This window comes from Molothrus aeneus, chromosome 12, assembly GCF_037042795.1.
Source record: "Molothrus aeneus isolate 106 chromosome 12, BPBGC_Maene_1.0, whole genome shotgun sequence".
Classification (NCBI taxonomy): domain Eukaryota; kingdom Metazoa; phylum Chordata; class Aves; order Passeriformes; family Icteridae; genus Molothrus; species Molothrus aeneus.
Genome location: NC_089657.1, coordinates 7,075,882 through 7,097,652, shown reverse-complemented (window position 1 = coordinate 7,097,652; position 21,771 = coordinate 7,075,882). Strand labels below are relative to the sequence as shown.

Sequence of the window (21,771 nt, the reverse complement as noted above, 5' to 3'; positions counted from 1 at the left end):
AGAGACTTGAGAAAAAATTATAGTTAAATACAAAGTAATATTGAAATACAGCAGAAAGGAGTAAATGTTGCTGCATCCCCTGTAATAGCTCTTGTATTTATAGCAGTTGGTCTGGGGGGTGAAATTGCTGCTTTCAGGGTCTGTAGATCTGGATGAAAATGTGTGTAATGCTTGTCACAGGGTGAAGAATTTATGCTTTCAGGTGGGTCTGGCTGAACACCAGGTGATGCCCAAGCATTTGGAATACTTTTCCATGGAGTTCATAGCCCACTGGATGGTGGAAGGGAAGGTGAACTGGGGTGGTGTGAGCAGCTGCAGGATGTGTTGGGGTGCAGGAATGGCAGATCAGCAGACCCACACTGCTCCATGCAGAAACACTGCCCAGGGATTGGATACATCCACTTCTCAGGAATGGTCTTATTATATTCAATGGCTTTTCTTTGTGATTTCTACTGCTCATGTTTCATCTGTAGGTGTTTAGATTTCTGTAGATCTTTCTCCAAATGGAAGCTTTTGTTTGGCTCTGACAGGAGTTTCTTAGTTTGGGAGCTGTTTCCTGTGTCTGTCCAGAAGAGAGGGCAGCAGGAGGGACATGAGAGCCATGGGTTCAGCCAGGATATCATGATGGGACCAGGTAAACGTGGATAGTTATTTATGTGGTGATGTAAATGTATGCCAGTAGCATTTCCAGGTCCTATATTTTGCCTTGCTCCATGAACGTGATGGCTTTTTTTAAAGATAATTAAGGGTTACCTTCCTTCAGAAATAGTAGCAAAGTTTCCCAGAGACTAGAAAGCAGTTTGTCCCAAGAAAATAGCCCAGTGAAGGGAAATCAGAGTATATTGCCACTAGTGTGTACCACAAGGAATGCAAGTGCCCAATCTGGGAAGGTATCTGGGCTGTGCAGACTGGTGGAGCATGTCTGTGAGCACTGTGCTCTGCTTGCACAGCATGTGTTCCTGAGAAGAGCTGTGAAATTATCTTGGGAGATAAATCTGGGTCTTGGATAAAGGCTTGGAAGTGGGGTTGGGATCACCCACTCAGCTTAACAAGCACTCCCAGCAGCATGTGTTCTATAATGAGCCTTTTTGTTGGCTTTTTGGTGCTACGATGGAGTAGTAGGGTTTGCACTCCTGCTACGTGCACAGCCTGAGGAGGCTCCTTCCCAGGGCTGGCACCACTCCAGATGTTCCTTCCCCCAGGAATGTTGTGCAGGCTGTTTCCCTAGAGCTTTGTGCACACAATCACTGGGAATGGGTCCTGCAGGGGATCTCAAGCTGGGGTATGGCACTGCTGCCTTCTGCCCACCACCAGTGCTGTCCCTGTTCCAGTGCCTTCAGAACCCACCCTCAAAGGGGTTGTGTAGCTTCTCTTCCTGGAGGCCTGAGCACCTCAGAGGGTCTCAGACTCACTGTCTTACCAGGAGAAATTAAATGTGGGGTTGAGGGACCCATGAGGTGCCCAGCTGTGGGTAGGTGTCGTGGTGAACCTGCTCTGAGCTGCCTGCACTGGGGGAATTGCCCCTGTGCCAGGGCAGCACACACTGTGGTGTGCTGGGACAGCAGCTTTACCTGAAGAACTGTAGGGAAATAGTGCTGGCCAAACATCTGCTGCACAGCTATGTGCTAGACAGGGCTGGGAACCTGGCAAGCTAGGAAATTGAAAGTATTAGGAGGGAGATATTTTTAATTATTTTGACTGGACATAAACCAGAAAAGAGTGTAGGTTGCTGCAGGTTTCCTGGTAAGCTTCCCAGCAGCAACTTCTGGGGTTTTTTTTGGTCATGCTGCTCTGGACATGGATTTGGATGGGTATAAGCCACTAAAATCAGCTGTGACAAAGGGGAGATCTTTAGGATGTTCAGATGTCCAGGATAGGAGCTAGGAATAAATGTTTGCAATATGATGTATGTATTTGTGTGAAATGACTGGTAGTTTTGAATAATTCTAGAGTGATGTAGGCTTTGGAATTCATTTTTTGGTAGTAAATGGAGAGGATTTATTGGGCGGACAGAAGTTCAAAGTGAAATATTTTCAAATACTCTGATCAGCCAACTCTTTTCCTTCGTCTTCTAGAAAGGAAAGAAGCAAAAGACCGGGCTTGGATTGCTGAGTCAGATGGTGAATTTTAATTTTGCTTTCTGTCTCCAGATAAAAATGAACAGATTTTTAGGGGCAGGTATGTGGTGGAAATTAATGTGCTGCTGCTCTGTAGGGGAGGAGGGTACTGAAGGCACCTTTGGGTGCTGGGGAGTCTGGAATGGTATTGTTTTTGGGGCAGCTGGTAGAGTGAGGTGTGGAAAACTGCTGGGATAGTTAGGAAGGATGGATAAAGATCTCAGTTCTGAAAGGCTGTGGTAGGTGCAGGCAGCACTGAGGTGTGTGTCGTGGCAGATGGGCAATGTGAAGGTAAGGGATGGGAATACTTGAGTAAGGTAATTTCTTCATTAGGAAAAGAGCTGTTGGAGAGCAGCTTGGGGTGAGAAACAGTCTTGTCATTGTTAGCAAAAGGGTAAAAACCTCTGATTTTACCAGAATAGCACAAGGTGCAAAAGAGCCAGGGAGCAGTCACCTCCAGGTAGCTGCTGTCCTGATGAGGGGCAAACCCCATCTCATCCCCACAGTTGTCCAGAGCTTGAATGACATCTCAGCTATTTGACTTTGAAGGGCTGGAGAGAACTTCAGCATTAATAGCTTCAAGGTGTTCAAATGTGGTATTAACAGGATTTCTTCCTGACACTAACTTCAGCAGATGCCTGGGTGCAAAGGTTCAGATCCTATGGGAATCGCTGGGTGATGGTTTTGATGCTGCAGGGTCCCCCCACTCAGAAGTTTGTCCCTGAAGAGCAGATCTGGGAGGAGGAAGAGAATGAGAATGCAGAGCTCACTCCATCCATCTTCCTGAAGCCTGGAAGGAAATCTGGTCCTTGCTGTGTGAGCAGCCTTGAGATAGCCAGGATTTAATGCCAAACATTCTGGAATGCCCAGCTCTGGGGAAAGTGTTCTTTGCAGTGAGAAGAGCAGGCTGGGAAGAGTGTGGGAAGAGTCAGTGGACCCCAGTGACCTTAAAGAAAAGACTTTTCATTTGCAGACAGATGTCTGCTTTGACCTGACTATTAGAGATTACTTTCAAAGTGTTTTTCTTAATGTAGGTAATATCTCTAGAGAAGTTTTACAGGAATGATGAGCTCTGTTGTGTGAGGAAAGGCTCCCATTTATTTATATTCTTCCACTAAGCCTACAAAAAAAATCCATATTTGCTGCCTCAAAAAGGTACATCTGCCCAGGGACTGGCTGGCTGGAGGCACTGGTGTCCAAGCACACCAGCATAGTCCTCTGAAATGAGGGAACTCCAGCTTTTCCAGGGCTAACTAAAAGAAATTCCTTTACTGTGTATCCCAGAGAAAGGAAGATGTAAGCCCTTGTCACATTTTTGTGCCTGGGCAGAGCAGTTTGACTTGCTGAGGGGCTCTGTGCATGTCAGCATTTCGCTACTGTATTTTGAAATTTCATTTCCCCCTCATTTTGGAGATTATCAGCCAAGATAAACATTTCCCAAGAAACCCCTCCACAAGCACTACTGCAATAACTCATTTCTAGTGATTTATTTCTCTCAGGGATTTGCAGACAATAAAGACAATTGACAGTTAGAGTTCCAGAAACAAGTTGGGGGGAAATACAGCCCAGTGAAAAGATAATGGATCTCTGGGTTTTTGCAAGCACGTGTGTGGGTGTTGCAGATTTTATTCCAGCATGTTGTAGACAAGTTGGAGGGTGGATTACAAGATGCTATTTTCAGAAAATAGGACAGCCTGCCAAAACAGAGCTTTTTTTTTTTTTTTTTTTTGCCTGTTTTTCACTAGATCCTGCTAAAGGAATGGAGAAACACTAACCCCCATTGAGAATTTTTGGAGGCAGAACTTTATCTGCTATTTATTAATCCACACACCAATTAAAGCCCATGAGAGGAAATATGTGCTGGTTCATCAATAACATTTGAGCACACTGTTGTGTTAATTGTGTGTTCTGTTGGCTTCAAGGCTAAGCCCTGTGTGCATTGTTGAAGGGAGTGAATCAGACAATATTAGATCACTCACCCTTCTGCTGGTGGAGTGAGACAGGTCTTTGGGGAGGTTGGCTCTGATAATTTTCATGCTCAAGGATCATCTGGGGAATCAAGCTGCTCAAAAGAAAAAAAAAAGGAGGGCTATGAGTAAAAGAAAGCTGTGGCTTCAGTATTGTACTGAGAAAGCTCAGGAAGAAAAGGGAACTTCATGTTCACATGGAGAGAGCACAACTTTTGCTCCCCCATGCACATGTAACAGCTGTAGCTTTGTTCAATGTGTCTGGCTTCATGTATTCTTTTCAGAGCAAGGGTAATTAGCATCTGAAAATGTAACTGCTCTTCGCTGCTGTGGAACAATGTGAAAATCCCCTTTTTCACTGTAAAACATTCCTGCCCTCCTTTGATCTTGTCAAGCTAGACAATACAGCTGTCTTGTCGTCATATTTCCCATGGCAATGGAAAGTTTGCCAAGTGGTGGAAGAAGCCTCAGAAGCCCTTAATTACTGTGACTTCATCAGTGAAACTTGACTGCTTTGGTGGACTTACTTCAGACTGAAGTGAATCTGAGGGAATTTGGGCCTGGACAGCTTGGCCATGGCAGATGCTGTTAACAAAAGGATGGTGCTGGTAACAATGGGCAGCGAGGATGACCTTAGTGCAGTTCTGCTGAGTGTGGGATGCAAGGTCACATTCCAAAGTCAGGAGCTTTATTTCTGAATTAATAGCAATACTCAGTGCAAGACAAGGCAAAAAAAAAAAAAAACCAGAACCCTGGAGGAACTTTCAGGGAGAAAGTTTTCCCTAATTAAGTAAATTCATTACTGTTGTGTTCCTTATTTGCATTGTCCATCAATCAGTGAAAATCGTTCCTGTTAATGCAGCCTAAGAAATGTTAACAAAGTGCAAAGGGTGTGATTGCAAAGGGTCACTCTTGGGGCTCCTGATTTTGTTTAGCAAATCGAGAGTCAAAGGTGGAATAGAGGGATGGTGCTGGAAATTGGAAAAGCAGCAGAAGGAAGACACTGGCCAAGGGTGACTTGAAGGAAAAGGTGGGGTGTAAACAAAGAGAGATAAGAGAAGATGAAAGAAGAGTAAGTCAGAGGAAGTAAAAGACAGAACAGGTAGAATTGTATCAAAAGTGAGAGGCAGGGGCAATTAGTGTTTTGTGAGTCATCCCCAAGCTATCCTGCCCCCAGAAAGGCTGACTCAGCAACATCACTGGGGAAGAAATCAGAGCTTTCTCTTGGAGATGCCATTCCAGATCAAAAGGCTTTGATTAGTGAAACTGGATTTTCTGTCAGTGATCCTCCCCTGCCTTAAAGAAACTTTTCAGATGTATCATGTACAGTCAGCATCCACCCTAAGCACCGCAGGGCTTGGCTCCCTCACTCCTCTTGCCTGTCACAGCTCCTCTTCCCAGGTCTGAATCATGGTCTATTTTGGGGCCCTTTGCACAACAGAGATCTCGGTTGTTTTGACAGAGGTGAGGTAGCCACAAGAGGCACCAATTACTGCACATCCTCTTAGAGACCAAGGAAATCTAAAAGGAAAAGCAAGTGAATAAAAATAACTTGATGGAGGAAGGTTTCTGTGATCTCGTATCCCTGACAGGTGCCTGGCCACAAAAGCACTGCTGGGAAGGTACAAGTGGGGTGTTAATATATGAACATTTTTTTCTGGCTTATGATTCAGAACTAAGGTGCAGTCAGGAAAACAGAGATTAGCAAATGAAAATGGTTTCAGTTCCTTTACCATGTTTTGTAAAGGCTGGTGGTTGTTGATGATGAGACTGGGCTGTGTTGACAGTGGACAGTCAGAGGGGCAGGGGTGGGCAGCAACTCCAAGTCTGAATCTTGGTAGAAATATTCCCTAAGCTATTTCCTTTTTTGTATGCACAGGACTTTGAGCTGCTACTTGCAGCATGTGTTGTGAGTCTGTGTTTCAGGGCTCCTGGGGAGGGGAAGAAAACTCTGCTATAAAGCCAGTGAAGTCAGGAAACTGATCACTGGCATTAGGATCTCTCTCATGTGTTCAGATTTCATCAGGCTTTGCTGGCTTTGCACTGGAAAGGTGATTCAGCCACTGTTCATCTCTGCAATCTGGGCAAACTTGGTTTTTGTTTTCATCCCACCACTACTACAATGACAGGGAATAAAACCTCTGAGGCAAATAACTGGTGTTTTTCATCAACCACTGATGAAAAGGTTCTGCCTACATGTTTGGGTACATTTAATCAGGACCAGCAAAAGCAAAAAGTCATCCAATCCTCCAATGACCATTAATCCATCTTGTGATTTCTGCTGTGGGTACTTTGTTTTCATCTGGGGAATTAACTTTTTATTTAGCCAAATATAGTTATGGCTGCTGCTCCCATTGGCTTGCTGTTGCACACTTTAATTGCCCTTGAGCAGAGGAATGTCTCCCAGAAGGCCTAATCCTTTCTCAGCACCAGATCATCAGTTCTTTAATTGCTGCTGGCTTTGTCCCCTTCACTCAGCCTGTGCAGGGCAGAACAACATGATCCCTCATTGGGCTCCACGTCCCCACTGTGAATCTGGGCCATGCAACAGGACCTGACAAAATGACCCCTCCATGGATTCTCTTTCTTTTTCTGAATCAGAAATTAAAATTATTACAGAAAAAATCTGTCACAGGAGCTTCCAGACAGAACTATAAATCTATTCGCTCAGTCACTGATAAACAGTTGTGAGTATAAAGTTAGGGCTGAGGTTACCAGGACATGCAGACTTTTTCTTTGATCCAAGTTGTGTATTTCTGCTGCAGCTTGATTTTAAAAGCCTTAATGTAGAAGCACTGTGTGGCTTGCAGCCCTATGGGCTAACAGCCACAGGTAGCTCTGCACCAGACAATTTGATGCAAGGAATTTGTGAACGTCCAAACACAGCTATCCCATGGGCTTAGTCTTGAGGATAAGACCTGTTTTCTGCTGCCTGGATTGTAAGAATCTGAGAATCAAATTGTTTTTCATGTTATCCTTTTTCAGTTGTTGCCATGACAAAACCCCAGAGAGGATGGGGAGGGTTGTACCAAACCACTGGAACATAAACTTTTCTCTGGGATTGATCAAAAGATGTGTTCATGTGCTCAGTCTCACCTTGGCACTCACAGGGCTCTGCCCACAGCTGCCAGTTATTCACAGGGATCAATGTGCATCGGGAGTGAGACTGAGCAAATGTATTCATCTTTATTCAGATAGCGGCTTCCATTTTCTGTGCTTCACCTGCTGCTCTATGGGATGTTTTCCAGGTTGCATCAAGTGAATTTTGAGGCTCCCACTTGTGAAGGCAAGCGCCGGGAAACGCTCGCCTTGATCGGAGACTTCTCCTCCTCGGCGGAGTTCTTCGTCACCATCGCGGTCTTCGCCTTCCTCTACTCGCTGGCTGCCACTGTGGTTTACATCTTCTTCCAGAACAAGTACCGTGAGAACAACAGAGGACCTTTAATTGTAAGTGTTTGCAGCATTTCCAGTGTTTTCAGGCATGGTTTTCACCTCTTCCTTTCTCGGTTGTTGAGGTTTTGGCATGGTCTGGGAGATCCAGGTGTCCTGCTGCCCAAAGCATCTCTATATTCACCTGCTTTTCTGTCTTAATGGTGATGTAATGTTTTAACATCAAAGGTAATGGAGGCTGTATGCAGGAGGAGTTTAGTCCTGTATGTACTTGTGAAATTCTGTGCTTCTCTCCCAGTGCCCACAGTGATGATGATCACACAAATAATGAACAGGTAGTTGAGTTGTAGCAGGATTGGGATCTCAGCCCTATGATGGCAGAGCTTCATTGATGGGGAAAAAAGGAAAGAGGAGATCATCAGAGATTGGGTCTGTTTGACATGATGGAAGCTTCCAGCAGCTTCTTACAGAACCCACCCCTGTGGTCCTCTCCTGCTACCAAAAACCAGGCTGTGGCAAACCAACACTTTGGGACCTTTCCTGTCCGAGAAAATGGTGTGGAAATGTAAGGAAATCCTCACAGAGGAGCCAAAGAACGGGCAAAATAAAGGGGTCCCTGCAGGAAGAGTAAATAAAGTGCCTTGCTTCTTCTTGGTATCAAGTGAGATCTCATTTCAAACTGTTTCATCAAAGGATTTGTTACAGAATTCTTCCATCTTAATTTTCTTGCGAAAAATAATTCTTACTTTTGACCAACCACATTATCCTCTGTAGTAACAGAAAAAGGAAAGAGAAACAATGGTATTGCTATGTCACATCATGATGTGGCAACTTGCCTTTGTCCAGGACTTTCCTGAAACAGCTGCTGCAGTGTCTGTCACAGGATGCATGGCACAATTTGCTACAGCATTAACATCACATTGATTTAATTTGTTCTGTGTAATGGATTGTAATCGAATCTACAGGTTAAATTCAACCAGTGTCTGTCACCAAAGCCTCTGTTTGCAATTTCACAGTATTTAAACCAAGGCTATATGACCTTATTTTTTCAGAATATAAAGATGCTTTTGAGTTTGTCCTACAGCAAAAGCAGCTCCTGCTGATGAGTGGTTCTGGGAGTGGCTGAGGGTTATGGTCAGGTTATGCCTGACAGGAGGAAAGTCCCATCCTCCCCAGCCAAATGCTCCTGCAACTCCTGTGCACTGCAAGCTCTCTTGTATTTGGTATTTTTAGAAAAAAAAAAGAACCTTTTTTGCCTGGAGCCCATCCTTGCTGGTGTCCCTGGACACTGTCCAGTGCAATGATTGCAGCACCACAGCCTGGCTGAGGACAGGTGTGAGTCCCTCTGTGCCGTGGAGTTGTAGGGAAAATGCAGAGCCCCAGCCAGAGAAAAGGCTGGCAGCTGTAGCCAGGAGGAATTCAGTGGTCAAGGAAAAAGAAAACTTGGAGTGAAAAGCAGCCTCTCAGGGCTGCAGTGCTCACCTAAGGGATGTCACATGCTCTGTGAAGGAGGCAGGCAATGTGTCCTCCAGTTCCAGGCAGATGCTGCTCTGAGCTGACGTGTATCAGATCAGATGTGTGAGTGTGTCTCATCCCCGAGATTGTTCCTTCCAAAGAAAAGTGCTGCAGAAATCTCTGGTGCAGCACGTGTTGGTGCAGGAGGCAGGGCAGCCCTCGTTGTTTCATCACCTGGCAGGATCAGTGCATCAGACACCTTGTCCAGACTACCAGTTTTTCTCTCTTTGTGAAGAGTTTGAAGATGACAGTTTCATCCATCCTTTCTTCTGCTGCAGTGCCTGATCACAATTTCATGGTTTAAACCATTCCTGTTTTAAGCCTTGTACTTCCTCTTGGCTTCGTATTTTCTCAGTCTGGGATGACATCTGCCTTTAAGCAGCACCCTCTCAGAACTGCCTTTTTCTCCTGACAAATTTTCAGGATTTGAAAAATGAGTATGACAGGAGAAGTCGGGAGAGGAAAAAACCCCTTTCACTTGAAATTTTATAATATTTTTCAAAAGGCCCCTGCACAGGCAGTCACCATCAATGTGTTACCAAATTGCAGAAGCCTGACTGGGTGCAGAAGATACGATTATGAGGAATTTAATGACCATTAAGTCACAAGAAACTTGCAGGGAAAATTTCAGTCACAAATGTTTCAAGTTTATTTTGTTTATACAGATACAGGAAAATGAACTGCATGTGCTGAGATCTCAGCAAAGCATCACTTTAACTGTGGAAAAATATTTTAGCATTCCGTGTGGAGTGAGGCATGATAGCAAGGAAATATTTCCAGTGGGAGAAGCAGATAACTGCTCCCTGCCTGTTTGGATGGCAGGGGTGTGTTTATTCACTATGCAGTAAACCATTTCTGTTGCTAATGGTGCCTGTCAGGTTTTGAGGATAAAAGTCTTCCTTTTGGTCACACAGGGCCCTGGTTGTGTTACTCATCCATTCCCACAGGGAATGATGAGTCCTTGCACTCTACAGCCTCTGCTTCCCTTGCTGGCTCCCTGAGGGATCCTCTGAGGGGTTCATACAGATGGATGAACCTAAGGGAGGACCTTGGATTCCCAGTTTCTGAAGGAACAAGGAGCAGGTTACCAGGGATTCAGTACCTCATAGAAACATGCCGTGTGTTTCTGAGCTCTGCAAACCACAGCTGTGATTTTCATTCCTGTGAACTCCCACATGGTGCACGTGTGCAGTGAGGAGCTGGGGTCTCACCTTGGTGGGTACAACAAGGGCAAGGCTGCTTCTCCAGTGACTGATCAGTGCTCAAGAGACACAAACTTTTAAAATGAATTAATTGGAGGTGGTGACTTTGATTATAAAGAATGCCATGTACAAAATGCCACCAGATTTCAGTACATCCCCATCTCTCAGACCAAACCAGCCTAAGCTGGTTCCCACTTGTTTAACACCACATACTTGGGGAGGCACTGCTGGTTTGTGGTGAGAGCAGAGATGAGCTGAGCCCTGGGGCTGCCAGCCCAGGCCCTGTGTTGATGCTCTGCTTCAGGTCTTCTTGCAAGCAGAGAGTAACCAACCCAGCTGTGCTGAAATTGTAGGGAATCAGGCATGGGATGCTTCCATATGTCTCTCAGAAAAGAAAGAATAGTCACAGTTAATGTGTATCAGTCCCCATCACTCAGCCTTCTTACTTTTCCTATGGTTTCTTTACCCCATATGTGTTCCATTTAAAATCCACATGCTGACAACCCTAAGAGCCTTCAGGTTTGTCTCTGGAAGTTATAGCTTGGCCATGAGGAACCACATGCATTCATGTATAAATGTAAATCACTTAATTAATATTCCAGTCAATTAATATAAAAGTATACAATTATTCAGCCAAGAAGGTGACTGACATAGCCCTGAAAAGAGATATTTCATTTTTATAGTGATTACTTGCTAATCTCATTCTTATGGTGCATAAAGATGCTTATATCTTAAGAAGATGAGATCTTTCCTTTGCATCTGGAGTCCCATGAATAATCACATTATGCAGAAAGGCATTTGGTTCCTTACATATGTTGCAGATTGAGTGAGTTAAGTACACCCAGGTCTGCTCTTTGGACACCTCTTTGATTAAATGTTGTACTTCCTCACCAATGTCCAGTTGTCTGAAAAACAGACAGGAGAAGAATAAAGAGCCATCTATTTAAAAAAAGACTGAATCCTTTACAGTTGAAAAATGAAATTAGGAAGAACCCATTTCTTTGCATTTCAAAGAGCTGTTTCAGCCTGCTCTTGTCATCTCCTTTTAAAGCACGAGCCAGGGTGACCTTGCTGTACATGCTGGTGCCTCCCAAAAGGCTCTGCACTTCCCTGTGAAGCAAGCTTGCAAGGCCTTACACTATTGCAAGAAGCATGTAATTCTCTCAAAGCTTCATTCGGCAGAAAATCTGGGGTGGGACCTGGTTCAAACCAAAAAAGAGCTAAAATGCCACCGTGGGAAGGCGTTTGCTGCCTGCGGCAATCTGCTGCTGGCCGCCTGCCCGGCTGGGACCAGGGCTCTGCCTCTTGCTGGGGTACTTCTGCAATTTCAGGGTGGTTGTGACTGTGAAAGCAAATCCTCTGAGTGGTTTGCCTCTGCTGGGTAAGGAAATCTCCCTGTGTTGCTGCGTGGCTGGCCATGGAGCCTGTTGGCAGTGCTAGACAGGCTCTGACTAGGAGGGTTCGTGGACCTCAGCGTTTGAGGAGCTGCTCCCTTGGAGGCTGTAAATGTGTGACAGGGTTTTCACAAATGGAAAGGTTTTGTAGCATGAGCCCTGCATGGAAGTCAGTTACAAGGCAGCAGCTGCAGCTCTGTGAGGCAGGAGGGATGCCAGGAGCGCTCTGGTCAGGCCAGAGCTGAGGCTTTGCCTGTTCCCAGCCATGACAGCCCAAGCCCATCCTGGCAGACTTGGCTGGGAGGGAGAGCAGGGCACAGAGTGCACGCAGGGACATGTGTGTCACAGCCTTCAGGGGCTGACAAAGCCACTGACCGGCTTGGAGCAGATGAAACACCTCCCCTTTCTGAGTGAACGAGCAGCTTCTGCAGAGGCTCTTGGCTGGGTGAGGTTGTGCCAGGCACTGGGCAATCCAAAACTATGCTCAGGAGGCTTAAGTGACTATAAGTGACCGCCCCTTTCAAAGAGGGACATTTACAAAAACCAGTAAGTAGCTTGATAGCAAGGAGAAATATTTCAATTGTTATAAAAAGAAAAGGCATTCACAGTTCTATTCTAAAATGTGTAATATATAAAATTGTTCCAAGTAGACATTTTTGGCAAACTCAGTAATAACAAGTTTCAACTTGAAAAAGGCAGCAAGAATCTTTTTTTTTTTCTTTTTGCACATACTTCAGGATCTTAAAAAGTCCCTACTTGTATATTCAGAGTATTTTAAATTTCAGTTTTTGCCTTTCTTTACATGTTCATGTTTTCCTTCTTTCCCAAAGGCATCTGTAGGCAGAGCAAAGTATCTCAGCTGAGATCTGAGTGAGAAACTTGGTAATTAGGAGTGTAGTGTAATCGTACAACAATACACACTCAAGAGATCTGGACATCATTTTAAGAGAGCAACTACAAAAAATTATTTTGTTCCAAAGGAAAAAAAGACTCACTCATGCTGTAGGGATATTAAACATTGAAATGCAAGATTTGTTTTAGTATGTTTTAGTATGCAGGCACTCTGGCCTTAATTACCAAGGAGAAATTCCCCAGATAGACATTAAGCCACAGAACAGCTTAGCTTGAAATTCACTTTTATTTTCAGCATGTCATTATCTTGTAACTCTGTTCCAGCCAGAGCTGTGAAAATGTTCAGCCAGGAATGCAAACCCACTTGAAAACAAGAGAGGTTCAGGTTCCAGCCAAGGCTGAAGGTTCTCAAAGATTCAACACAAATAGCAAGTTCACTCTAGTCATAGAATCATACATTTGCTCCTTGCATTGTACAGAGGAGGCAGAAAAAGCCTGAGTCTGGCCATGTAGCCCTGATGAGAGCACCTACTGAAAAAATCCCAGTGTTCCATTAGCCTTTCAGTCCTATCTCCTTGGCCAGCTGTTGGCCAGCTGTTGGCCAGGCTGCATGGTTTCCTCTTTGAGTCCCACTGTGCCATCTTTCACTTCTGGTTCAGTGTGTTTTGCACCCAGCCAGACTTTACAGGTTTTGGGAGCTCCTCTATGCCAAGAGCTGATCCTGATACCCCAGGAGCAAGAGCCCTTTCCCCAAGGCTCTGACCTGCTCTGAAATAGGGGAGTTTATAGCACAGGGGACAGGGTTTTAGACTTTGTGAACACCCTGGCACAGGGGAGCAGAGGAAGTCAGGAGAAGGCTGGAACATGGAGTGTGATGGGAAAGACAAGACTTGAGAAATAACATGAAATACTTAATGCCTTTAGGGCCATCCCCTCAGCTGCACAGTGCCATGGGATGATCTGGAAGGACTTACAGCCCAGGACATGGGCTATACCACCAGTCAGACTGTATCATGAAGATGCAGTAATTTGTGCAATGAGCCTCTCCAACATGGGCCTGTAAGCTCAACAGCAGGTCTGTACCCCTGCTGCTGTCACCTGCTTCAAGAACTTCGCTAGCTTTAAAAATTTCTCTCTTTTTAGCAAGTTTGATCTCCTGTGTTGCATTAGTTTTAGTCAGTTTGTCTCTGTTTGCATTGAATTTCTACCTGCTGTTATGCATTTCTTTAATTGACACTGCCAGTGCACTGATTACAGAGCTGGGTTTAGTTTGCTTCAAATGTGGTGGCACTGGGAGAGGGTTGCTTGGCATTTGGAAAATACATTCCCCAAAACTCTGCTGTGTCCCCATCTCTTGTGTCAGTCCAAAACTGCGTGGGGGCTTGGCATCTGGGTTGATAGCATGTCAAACCTCACAGCAAATAAAGAGCATCTCCCATCATCATCCACAGCTCAGCAGACATCTCGTGTTTCGACCAGCTGGAATTTTTAGGGAATGTTTGCAATTGAACCATTGCCTCTAGGAATCTCTTTCTCATTCACTGCTAAGACATATGAGATACAGTAATTTCTTTTGCTGGAAATCTCCCAGAGAAGAAGAATTACTCTGGGCTATATGCCTCTGCCCACTCTTTGGGTGTTAAGGGAGTTGTCAGCTCCTGGGCTTTGCGCTCTTCAGGAGAGCCCATTTGGGCAGCAGGAAGGAGGTCAGAGGAACTCAGAGCTCGGTGGCAGACACAGGCCTGCAGAAAACAAATTGTTAAAAGAGAAGGATATATCCTTTGGGAAAGCATCCAAGCACAGTTAATTTAATCCCATCTGTGTCAGTGGAGACATCCTTTGTTCAAGGCTGCCTTTATTGACTGGTGCCTCGTCCGTCGTGGCGGGGCTCGCGCCCTCCACCCCTGGGGTGCCTCAGAGAGCTCCTTCCCCAAATGTCAGCTGTGCTTGTACATGAGAATGGTGTTTCCTAGGGATTGCTTATTGCTTTGAGAAGCAACCTGAAATGCTGGGTTCTTAATGAGTGTTTTCCCTCCCTTCCATGCACACCTTTATTTTCCAAGGGGGAAGGGGAAGCAGCCCCATGGGAGGTGGGATATCAAGACGCAGTGATGCAGTTAGTGGTATGTTAGACTTTGGCACCTCTGCCATCTGTTGTGGGCTGACAGATGGGATGAAATATGACAGCAGAAAGGCTCTTCTGTTTTAGCAAGACACAAGAAAGCTTGAAAAATCACACCTCCTCCCTCCTTTCCCCCCAAACCCACACAACAACAGTGTCACTTGGCCACTTGTTCTGGCTAAGACAAGGAGAAGTTTATGCCTGTGCATGCTCCCGAGAGTCTTTCAAGGGGAAAGTGAGCAGAGTGGATCAGAGCAGAGCTGCTGGAACCTGGAGGGACCACCCCACCTTCTCCCCTCTTTTCACGTGGATGGGAATTAGGAACCAGTGCTTTACCAGGCTAGGGAGGAGTCTCTGCTTGGCAAGTCTTGCTGTTTACTTGCTCACTCGTGGTAATTAGTGGCTGCATGGCTTATGCAGCAGGGACATTTGGCCTTACCTGTGGCTGGTGAGAAAACTCCTCATCTGGTACCTGAGGATTAGCCAATTTCAGGTTTTCCCTAAGACAGAAACACTTCCTATTGGAAACCCCCCCTGACTGTCTGTAGGAGTACCCAGGGCAAGACCCAGCCCTCAGGAGGGCCCAGCTTCTTTACAGGCATGTGTATTTTGTAATTCATCAGCCTGGTGCTCTGAACAGCCACATTTTCAAGGCAGCTCAGCATCCTGGGTACCAGCCCCGTGTTTGTGGGAATCTTGCCTCAAGGCCAGAGGTGCAAATGTCAGCCCAGGGGCTCTGCCCCATTAGGCATGTCAAGGACTTCTGAAAATTAGCTCTGTGGGTGATGACAGTAACACAACCTTCCACTAGTAACAACCTCTTGGTATTTCTCTCCTCTGACACGAGCTTTCAGTTTTCTGGTGATTTTTAATAATTTTTCCTTTCCAATGGACACACCAGTATAATGCTTCTAACTAATTTGTCTTTTAGGATTTCATTGTGACAGTGGTCTTCTCATTCTTGTGGCTAGTGAGCTCATCTGCTTGGGCTAAAGGACTGTCAGATGTAAAGGTTGCAACTGACCCTGATGAAGTGCTGCTGCTGATGTCTGCCTGCAAACAGCAGTCCAACAAATGCTTGCCTGTTCGCAGCCCTGTTATGTCAAGCCTCAACACTTCGGTTGTAAGTGACTTTTATTGCTGCTGTTCACCCTTACCTTGCAGTGTATTTTCATCTTTTAGCCGTGTATTGACCTAAATTGACTGGTGTAAACCAGTTAGCTGACATGATTTAATTGGAAGTGCAGTCTTGCTGCAGGGAAAGGCAGGCTGTGACTCACAGCAGCTCTGCCATGGAGCAGCAGCAGGGTGAGTGTGCAGGGCTGGGATGGGGGAAAGCCAAAGTGGCTGTCCAAGTGCATTGTTTGTCCCTCTGCTTTTAACTTGCTCACTGCAACTCTTTTGCAAAGGGGTCTGCGTGCTCCTTTAGAAGAAAATGTTTGTGCCTTACAGATTCTTCTAAAAATCCTCCAAAAAACCAACATAAAATTGGACTTCAGCACGTTAAAAAAAAAAAACAAACACAAAAAATCCCTCTAGGCCACCTGACCAATTAAGAGCTCTCTTTTTAATTAGTTTCTTTCAATTTTATCTTTGCACAATTTCTTTAAACTAGATTATGTTTTCAAGCAAAAAAAATTTTTTGCTCTAAAAACTTGACCTTTATTTTGAAAACAAAAAGCAAAGCAGACACCTTGTGAGCTACAGCTAAGGGAGATTAATTTGGGAATTTGCTCCAAAGCTGAGAAAATTTTCCAGTGGGTTTTGGGAGAATCAGAGAATCATTTAGGTTGGAAAAGATCTCTAAGATTATGGAGCCCAGCCACTAAGCCAGCACTGCCAAGTCCAGCACTAAACCATACCCCCAAGTGTCACATCGACATTTACCCCACAGATGGTGACCCCACCACTTCCCTGGGCAGCCTGTTCCAGTGCTTGACAATAGTTTCAGTGAAGAGATTTTTTCTAATAACCAATCTGAGCCTCCTCTTGCACAGCTTGAGGCCATTTCCTCTTGTCCTTGGGAAGGAGGGGTTGGGAGCAGCTTTGCCTTCCCCCGGGACCTAATGTTATGGTGGGGACCATAACATTAGGTCGAGCTGTGAGATTGTGGCTGCTGGTGACGAGCTCCTCTTCTTCCCACCCAGGTCTTTGGCTACTTGAACTTTATCCTCTGGGCAGGCAACATTTGGTTTGTGTTTAAGGAGACGGGCTGGCATTCCTCGGGCCAGCGGCACGCTGCGGACACCATGGAGAAGCAGCCCGGGGGCTACAACCAAGGTGGCTACAACCAAGACAGCTATGGGCCAGCTGGTGGCTACAACCAGCCAGGCTCCTATGGCCAGGTGGGTGAATATGGCCAGTCCCAGAGCTATGGGCAGAGCGGGCCAACCTCCTTCTCTAATCAAATTTAGGGTTCACGCAGCGCAAGCTCTTGCATCCCTCGCAAGTAGAGAGTTTAACAGGTCTCAAGTTTCAGTGGCACCAGATTTTTAAGGGTTCTACATAAATTCATACTACAACATGGTGTTTAATGTCCATTGAAGGTCTAAGCCCACCTCCTTTGGCAGATGGGAGGTGGCCAGGGGGCTGGAGTTGGCCTTTCTTTCCCTGACTAGCCAGACACAGGGGATGTGCTCCTCGCCGGTGACCTGGAGTTGCTGTTGTAGTAGGTACTGTAGAGATAACTTTATGGTAGTTTTGTATGTGTTAAGATGGTAGAAGCTTTTTGTAGCCTCAAGTCTGTAGTATTTAATATGCATAATATAATTGAATTTCCTTCTGCATTTTGGTGAAAAACGGAAGTGTTTTACTATGATTTCTACAGATTATTCTGTATATCCATGCATGTAACATTGCACCTAAATTTTCAGAACTGCCTGTCTGTGACTCTTCAGAGAGTTTGTTTTGGTTATACCTTTTTGTTTCAGAAGATTTTACTATTATTTCAGTTAAATGAGTCATCCATCTGTAATTTAGTGCATGGATAAGCAGTTTCATACTACCAAATGTCTGGACTGTGTAAATGGAACTTCTTGACTTCTGCCACTACATTTTGTTAAATGTCTGTTTAAAAGAAGTATGCATCTTTTATATATTTTGCAGAGTTGAATATATGGCTTACCCAAGTTCTGAATGCTTTGTAACTAAACTGTTTATCCTTGAAATGGCATTCAGTAGTATCTATGGTACCTGACCAATGTTTATTCCATTTAACTCAGCTAAGTATTCCTTCTATAAATCACTATTTCTATGGATGTTTTGTGAATCTTTTAACGTGAGCTGTGGAGAATAAGGACCAAGTAACTGTGTTATATGTTTACAAAGGTATTTATTTAACTAAGATAACAGAGGTGCAGATATCAGTACACAAAATCATGTGGAAACGCCCTGTTGCTTGACATGGCAACATGAAAACCGCACGTATTGTTGTGACCTTACAAAGCATAAATATTCCTTTATGCCCTTTGATGAGAAGAAAACCTTTCTGTCCGTGCTGTTTCAAGATTGTTAGATATCCCTCTGTTAGATTGCTGCTCTGAGCGCTAGCTTGGTGCTAATGGAGAATGTAACTGGATTGACCAAATAACCCAGGCTCAGAGGAGCTCATCCTGAAAGAGCCGGAGCCAGCCTTGTAGCCTGTTTGGATTCCTCCCTGGGAAATTCAACCCTCCCTCACTACAGCATATGGGATGCATTGACACAAATGAAAGCCTGAAGCACAATGTACTAATCAAAACTGATCATCTGCATTTCTAGATCAAAGTGTATCAGTATATAATCTTATTGTATGAGCTGTAATGTTGAAAGCATCTTAGCTTAAAACAGCTTAGTCTCTTCTATGATTGTTGTAACCAATTTATGGCTACTCAGTGGATGAATCTATATTGTGATATCTATTTGACCCTAATAAAGTTATTGCATACAATGCATGTTTTCAGAGTATGTTAATATTGAAATGTCACTGCCAAATAACGAAGATAACTATTAAAGAAAAATAACTATTCCTATGCCTGACCTTATTGGTCATATTCTTACTGTTTTCCAACACTTCTATGGGAATTGTGTTAATGTACAGTGGAGTATGACACTTCTGCAGACACCTGTCATTAAAGGTCAGTATCACAACTTTTTAAAAAAAATTAAAAGTGTGCAGTTTAATACCTGCCTGCCTCTTTACCTCTCTTTCCACTGTCAGTAGGACTAGCCCAGTAGTCTGCCACCCATCCCAGTTCTGAGGATTGCTGGAAAGCTATGTGTGAGTTGTAGAGAAAACAAACTGGAATATCTAAATGTTCTCCTATTCCAAATAAGGGAAAAATACAATTTTCTGGGTTAACAAAAAATATTATTTTGGCTCTTGGTTATTTTTTTTTACGTTTTTTTGATTTATGTGATTTTTTGTTTGTTTTTTTGTTTGTTTTTGGGGTTGGTTGTTTGAGGGGGGTGACTTTTTTGGTTGGTTCATTGGTTTTCTTCTTTTAAGTTTGGAAAAACGTTGGACATCAGGAGAAAGTGAAATCTGCATGTGTGGCAAGGGGTGTGATGGGATATGTGCTCTTCATACCCTCTCCCACATATTCCTGTTTCTACTCTTTTTTTTTTGTCATTGTTGTTCTTTTAAATTCCCTTTCTATTAGTTGATGAAGAATATCCCAAACTGAGCTCCCATATCTAAGCTTCTCCACTAGAAATAGTTTTTGTATCAGCTACCTTTCTCTTCATGAACTTTTCCACTCAAATCAGCAGGGTCCCATTCTTAAACTTTTCTATCCAAAGCTGAGGGAGGGAAATGGGTTTTGCTTTGTTTTATTCCTGCATTTCAAACCAGATGAAATTCTTGTGTAAGCATGCGAGCACAGGACTGCAGCTTTCTGGAGTTCACACCCCTGGAGAAAGGGCAGGTTTTGATACACAGCTTAGAACAGAATTAAGTTTATGTCATATTTTGGGTACTATTTGTGTACCTCCAGGTCTAAGGTTTTCTCATGAAGGGCAGAACTGGTGGAAGAGTTAACAAAAAGTAGTGTAAGAGGCACATATTTTAATGGAAGACTTGCCCTTGCTTTACCCTGCTGGCCAGATCTTTACAGGTACCTCAGTTCCTTGCTGCTGTACAGAACAGTTGAGCCAGCTGTTACCCTTTGGGGACTGTAATCTTCACTCTGAATTAGGAAGGAAGAAAAATCTCTATCTATAGCTTCTCAAGTTAATAAAGTGTGGCAGCAGCAAAAGTGAAAACAAAAATGATGCATGCACTTGTCTTTGTTATGTAAGAAAATGTATTTGAATATTTCCTCTGTCTTCCTCTAGATTTGGGTCTTATCACATCCTTTTGCAGTTGCTGAGAAATTGAAAGCTTATTTCATCTGGGGATGATGACTGCATGGTCAAGGGTTGAGCAACTTATGAAAAAGACTGCATTTGATGTTACCTGGATTTAAGAGAAATAGTGAAGTAAACTCAAGCATCCTTTGTGAAACTGCTGTTGGCAGCCTCCTTGCTTCCCTGCTTCATCATTAGAGTATCTCTGCCAGTTAGTTGAATAACTAGGTCAGCCTGGGAGAGAAAAAACATGTTCCTTGATCTTTGTGCTGTCCCTCCTGTTTTCCCATGTGTTTCTCTTTATAGCCCATTTCTCAGCTACCCAAGTTAGGAGCATATTTGCATTATCAAGTGTGAAGCTGTGGGGGAGAGGCAGGTACATCTGGTGAGTGTGGTGGGGAGGGGAAGCACAGGACTTTCCAGGCGCCTCAGAGGCCAAGGAAGGGGCACGTTCACCTGCTGGTTTGGGTTTCCCCCATTGCTCCTGGAGCATCAATGCTCCAGCTCTGCAAAGTGCATCCCCTGCTCTGGGTACCACTGGCTCTGAGCCTGCTCCACCTCCTGCCCAGCGCATCAAGAAGACAAGGATGGGTTCAGATGCAAACACAGCCCACAGGGCTCTGCCCTGGCTGGAGATGGAGTTGGGGTTTTTTTGTGTGATATTTTTCCTGATGACCAAATCTCCTTCATTGTGGCCATTGATCTGCACATAACAGAGCCTCAGTGATGGCTAAGACTTGGAGAAAGTTTGTGCTCTTATTGCATTTATTCATGTTGCAATTGCATGGCCTGATTAGCTTAATTATTTCAAATCTTTATATGCTCTCAAATTGAAAGAGCAATCCAGGCTGTAGCCCTGAATCAGTCTTGGCTGAGACTGTGATGTGCTGATATAAGAGGCAGTGGCATCAACATGCATTGCACCTCCCTGTAGTCTGCTCCTGACAATATCTCCAGAGTTTCACAGTTAATATGACAGACAGATTAAGAGCTCCTGATTAAAAACTGCCACTGTATTATTTAATCCTTTTTTGAAAAAAGTTCTTCTCATTATGCCATATCATGTCACAAGCATTTAGTCCTTTGTCCACTAGTTTTAAGATGGATTTGAGTCAAAATTCCTTATGTATGTGTATAGGTGGTCTACTGAGCTTGTGCTCTCCCCTAACGTCAATATTCTTTTTTAGGATTTCTTTTTATTCCCTACTTCTGCTAAACCCAAGAGCTTTTCCTTTTGGAATTCTCTAACATCAGCAATAATTTGTATTTTGCTATTAATATATCTGGTGCTGATTATCCCATCATTTGTCAATGCTATCTATCCTTATTATGAAGACCTTAGCATTTTGATATGAAATTTAAATAGTTCAGTGAGAAGGCATCCTGTTTGTTGCATTTACTTCCTCTTGTTACATTTTTATTGTTTTGTCCCCCATTAATGAGATTCTAGGTTTTTAAGAATATAGCTGCCTTTCTGAAATCTAAATATCCTATAATAAAATATTCTCAGAGGGAAAATTATTTGGCAATAGTGTTTTCAGGATCAAAGTTTATCTGGTTCCATCCAACCTGGCCTTGGACGCTTCCAGGGATGGGACAGCCACAGCTTCTCTGGGTGAAGAATTTAAGCTATTACCTGCCTGGGTGCAAGTTTGCAGCTCTTCTCCTGCAGCTGCTGAAGGGTTTGCTGGTGAAATGAAAGCTGAGAGGCCAGGAGGTGTGAGTGTGTCTCCTGTTCAGGCATTCCCTCCTGCCTGTGTCCCTGGGATCCTGCCCCACCCAGGTCATCTCTAAGGGAGTCAGGGCTCTGTCACACACACGTTTCACAACATCAGCCTTCTGAAATGCAAAAAGCATTTCCTTAAAAAAGGAGGGGGGAGACTCCAG

General features: G+C 44.2%; 1 protein-coding gene across 3 annotated transcripts in view; it reads left to right on the top strand.

Moving 5' to 3' along the window:
- SYNPR (synaptoporin) overlaps positions 1-18,487 on the top strand; it is a 99,411-nt gene extending 80,924 nt beyond the window's left edge. For all 3 annotated transcript variants that reach the window (XM_066558091.1, XM_066558089.1, XM_066558090.1), the window contains 3 exons: positions 7,333-7,531; positions 15,491-15,682; positions 16,707-18,487. In XM_066558091.1, the coding sequence (XP_066414188.1) occupies positions 7,333-7,531; positions 15,491-15,682; positions 16,707-16,973 (658 nt within the window). In that variant the 3' untranslated portion in view covers positions 16,974-18,487. The remainder of the gene's footprint in view (positions 1-7,332; positions 7,532-15,490; positions 15,683-16,706) is intronic.
- The last annotated feature ends 3,284 nt before the right edge of the window (positions 18,488-21,771 follow it).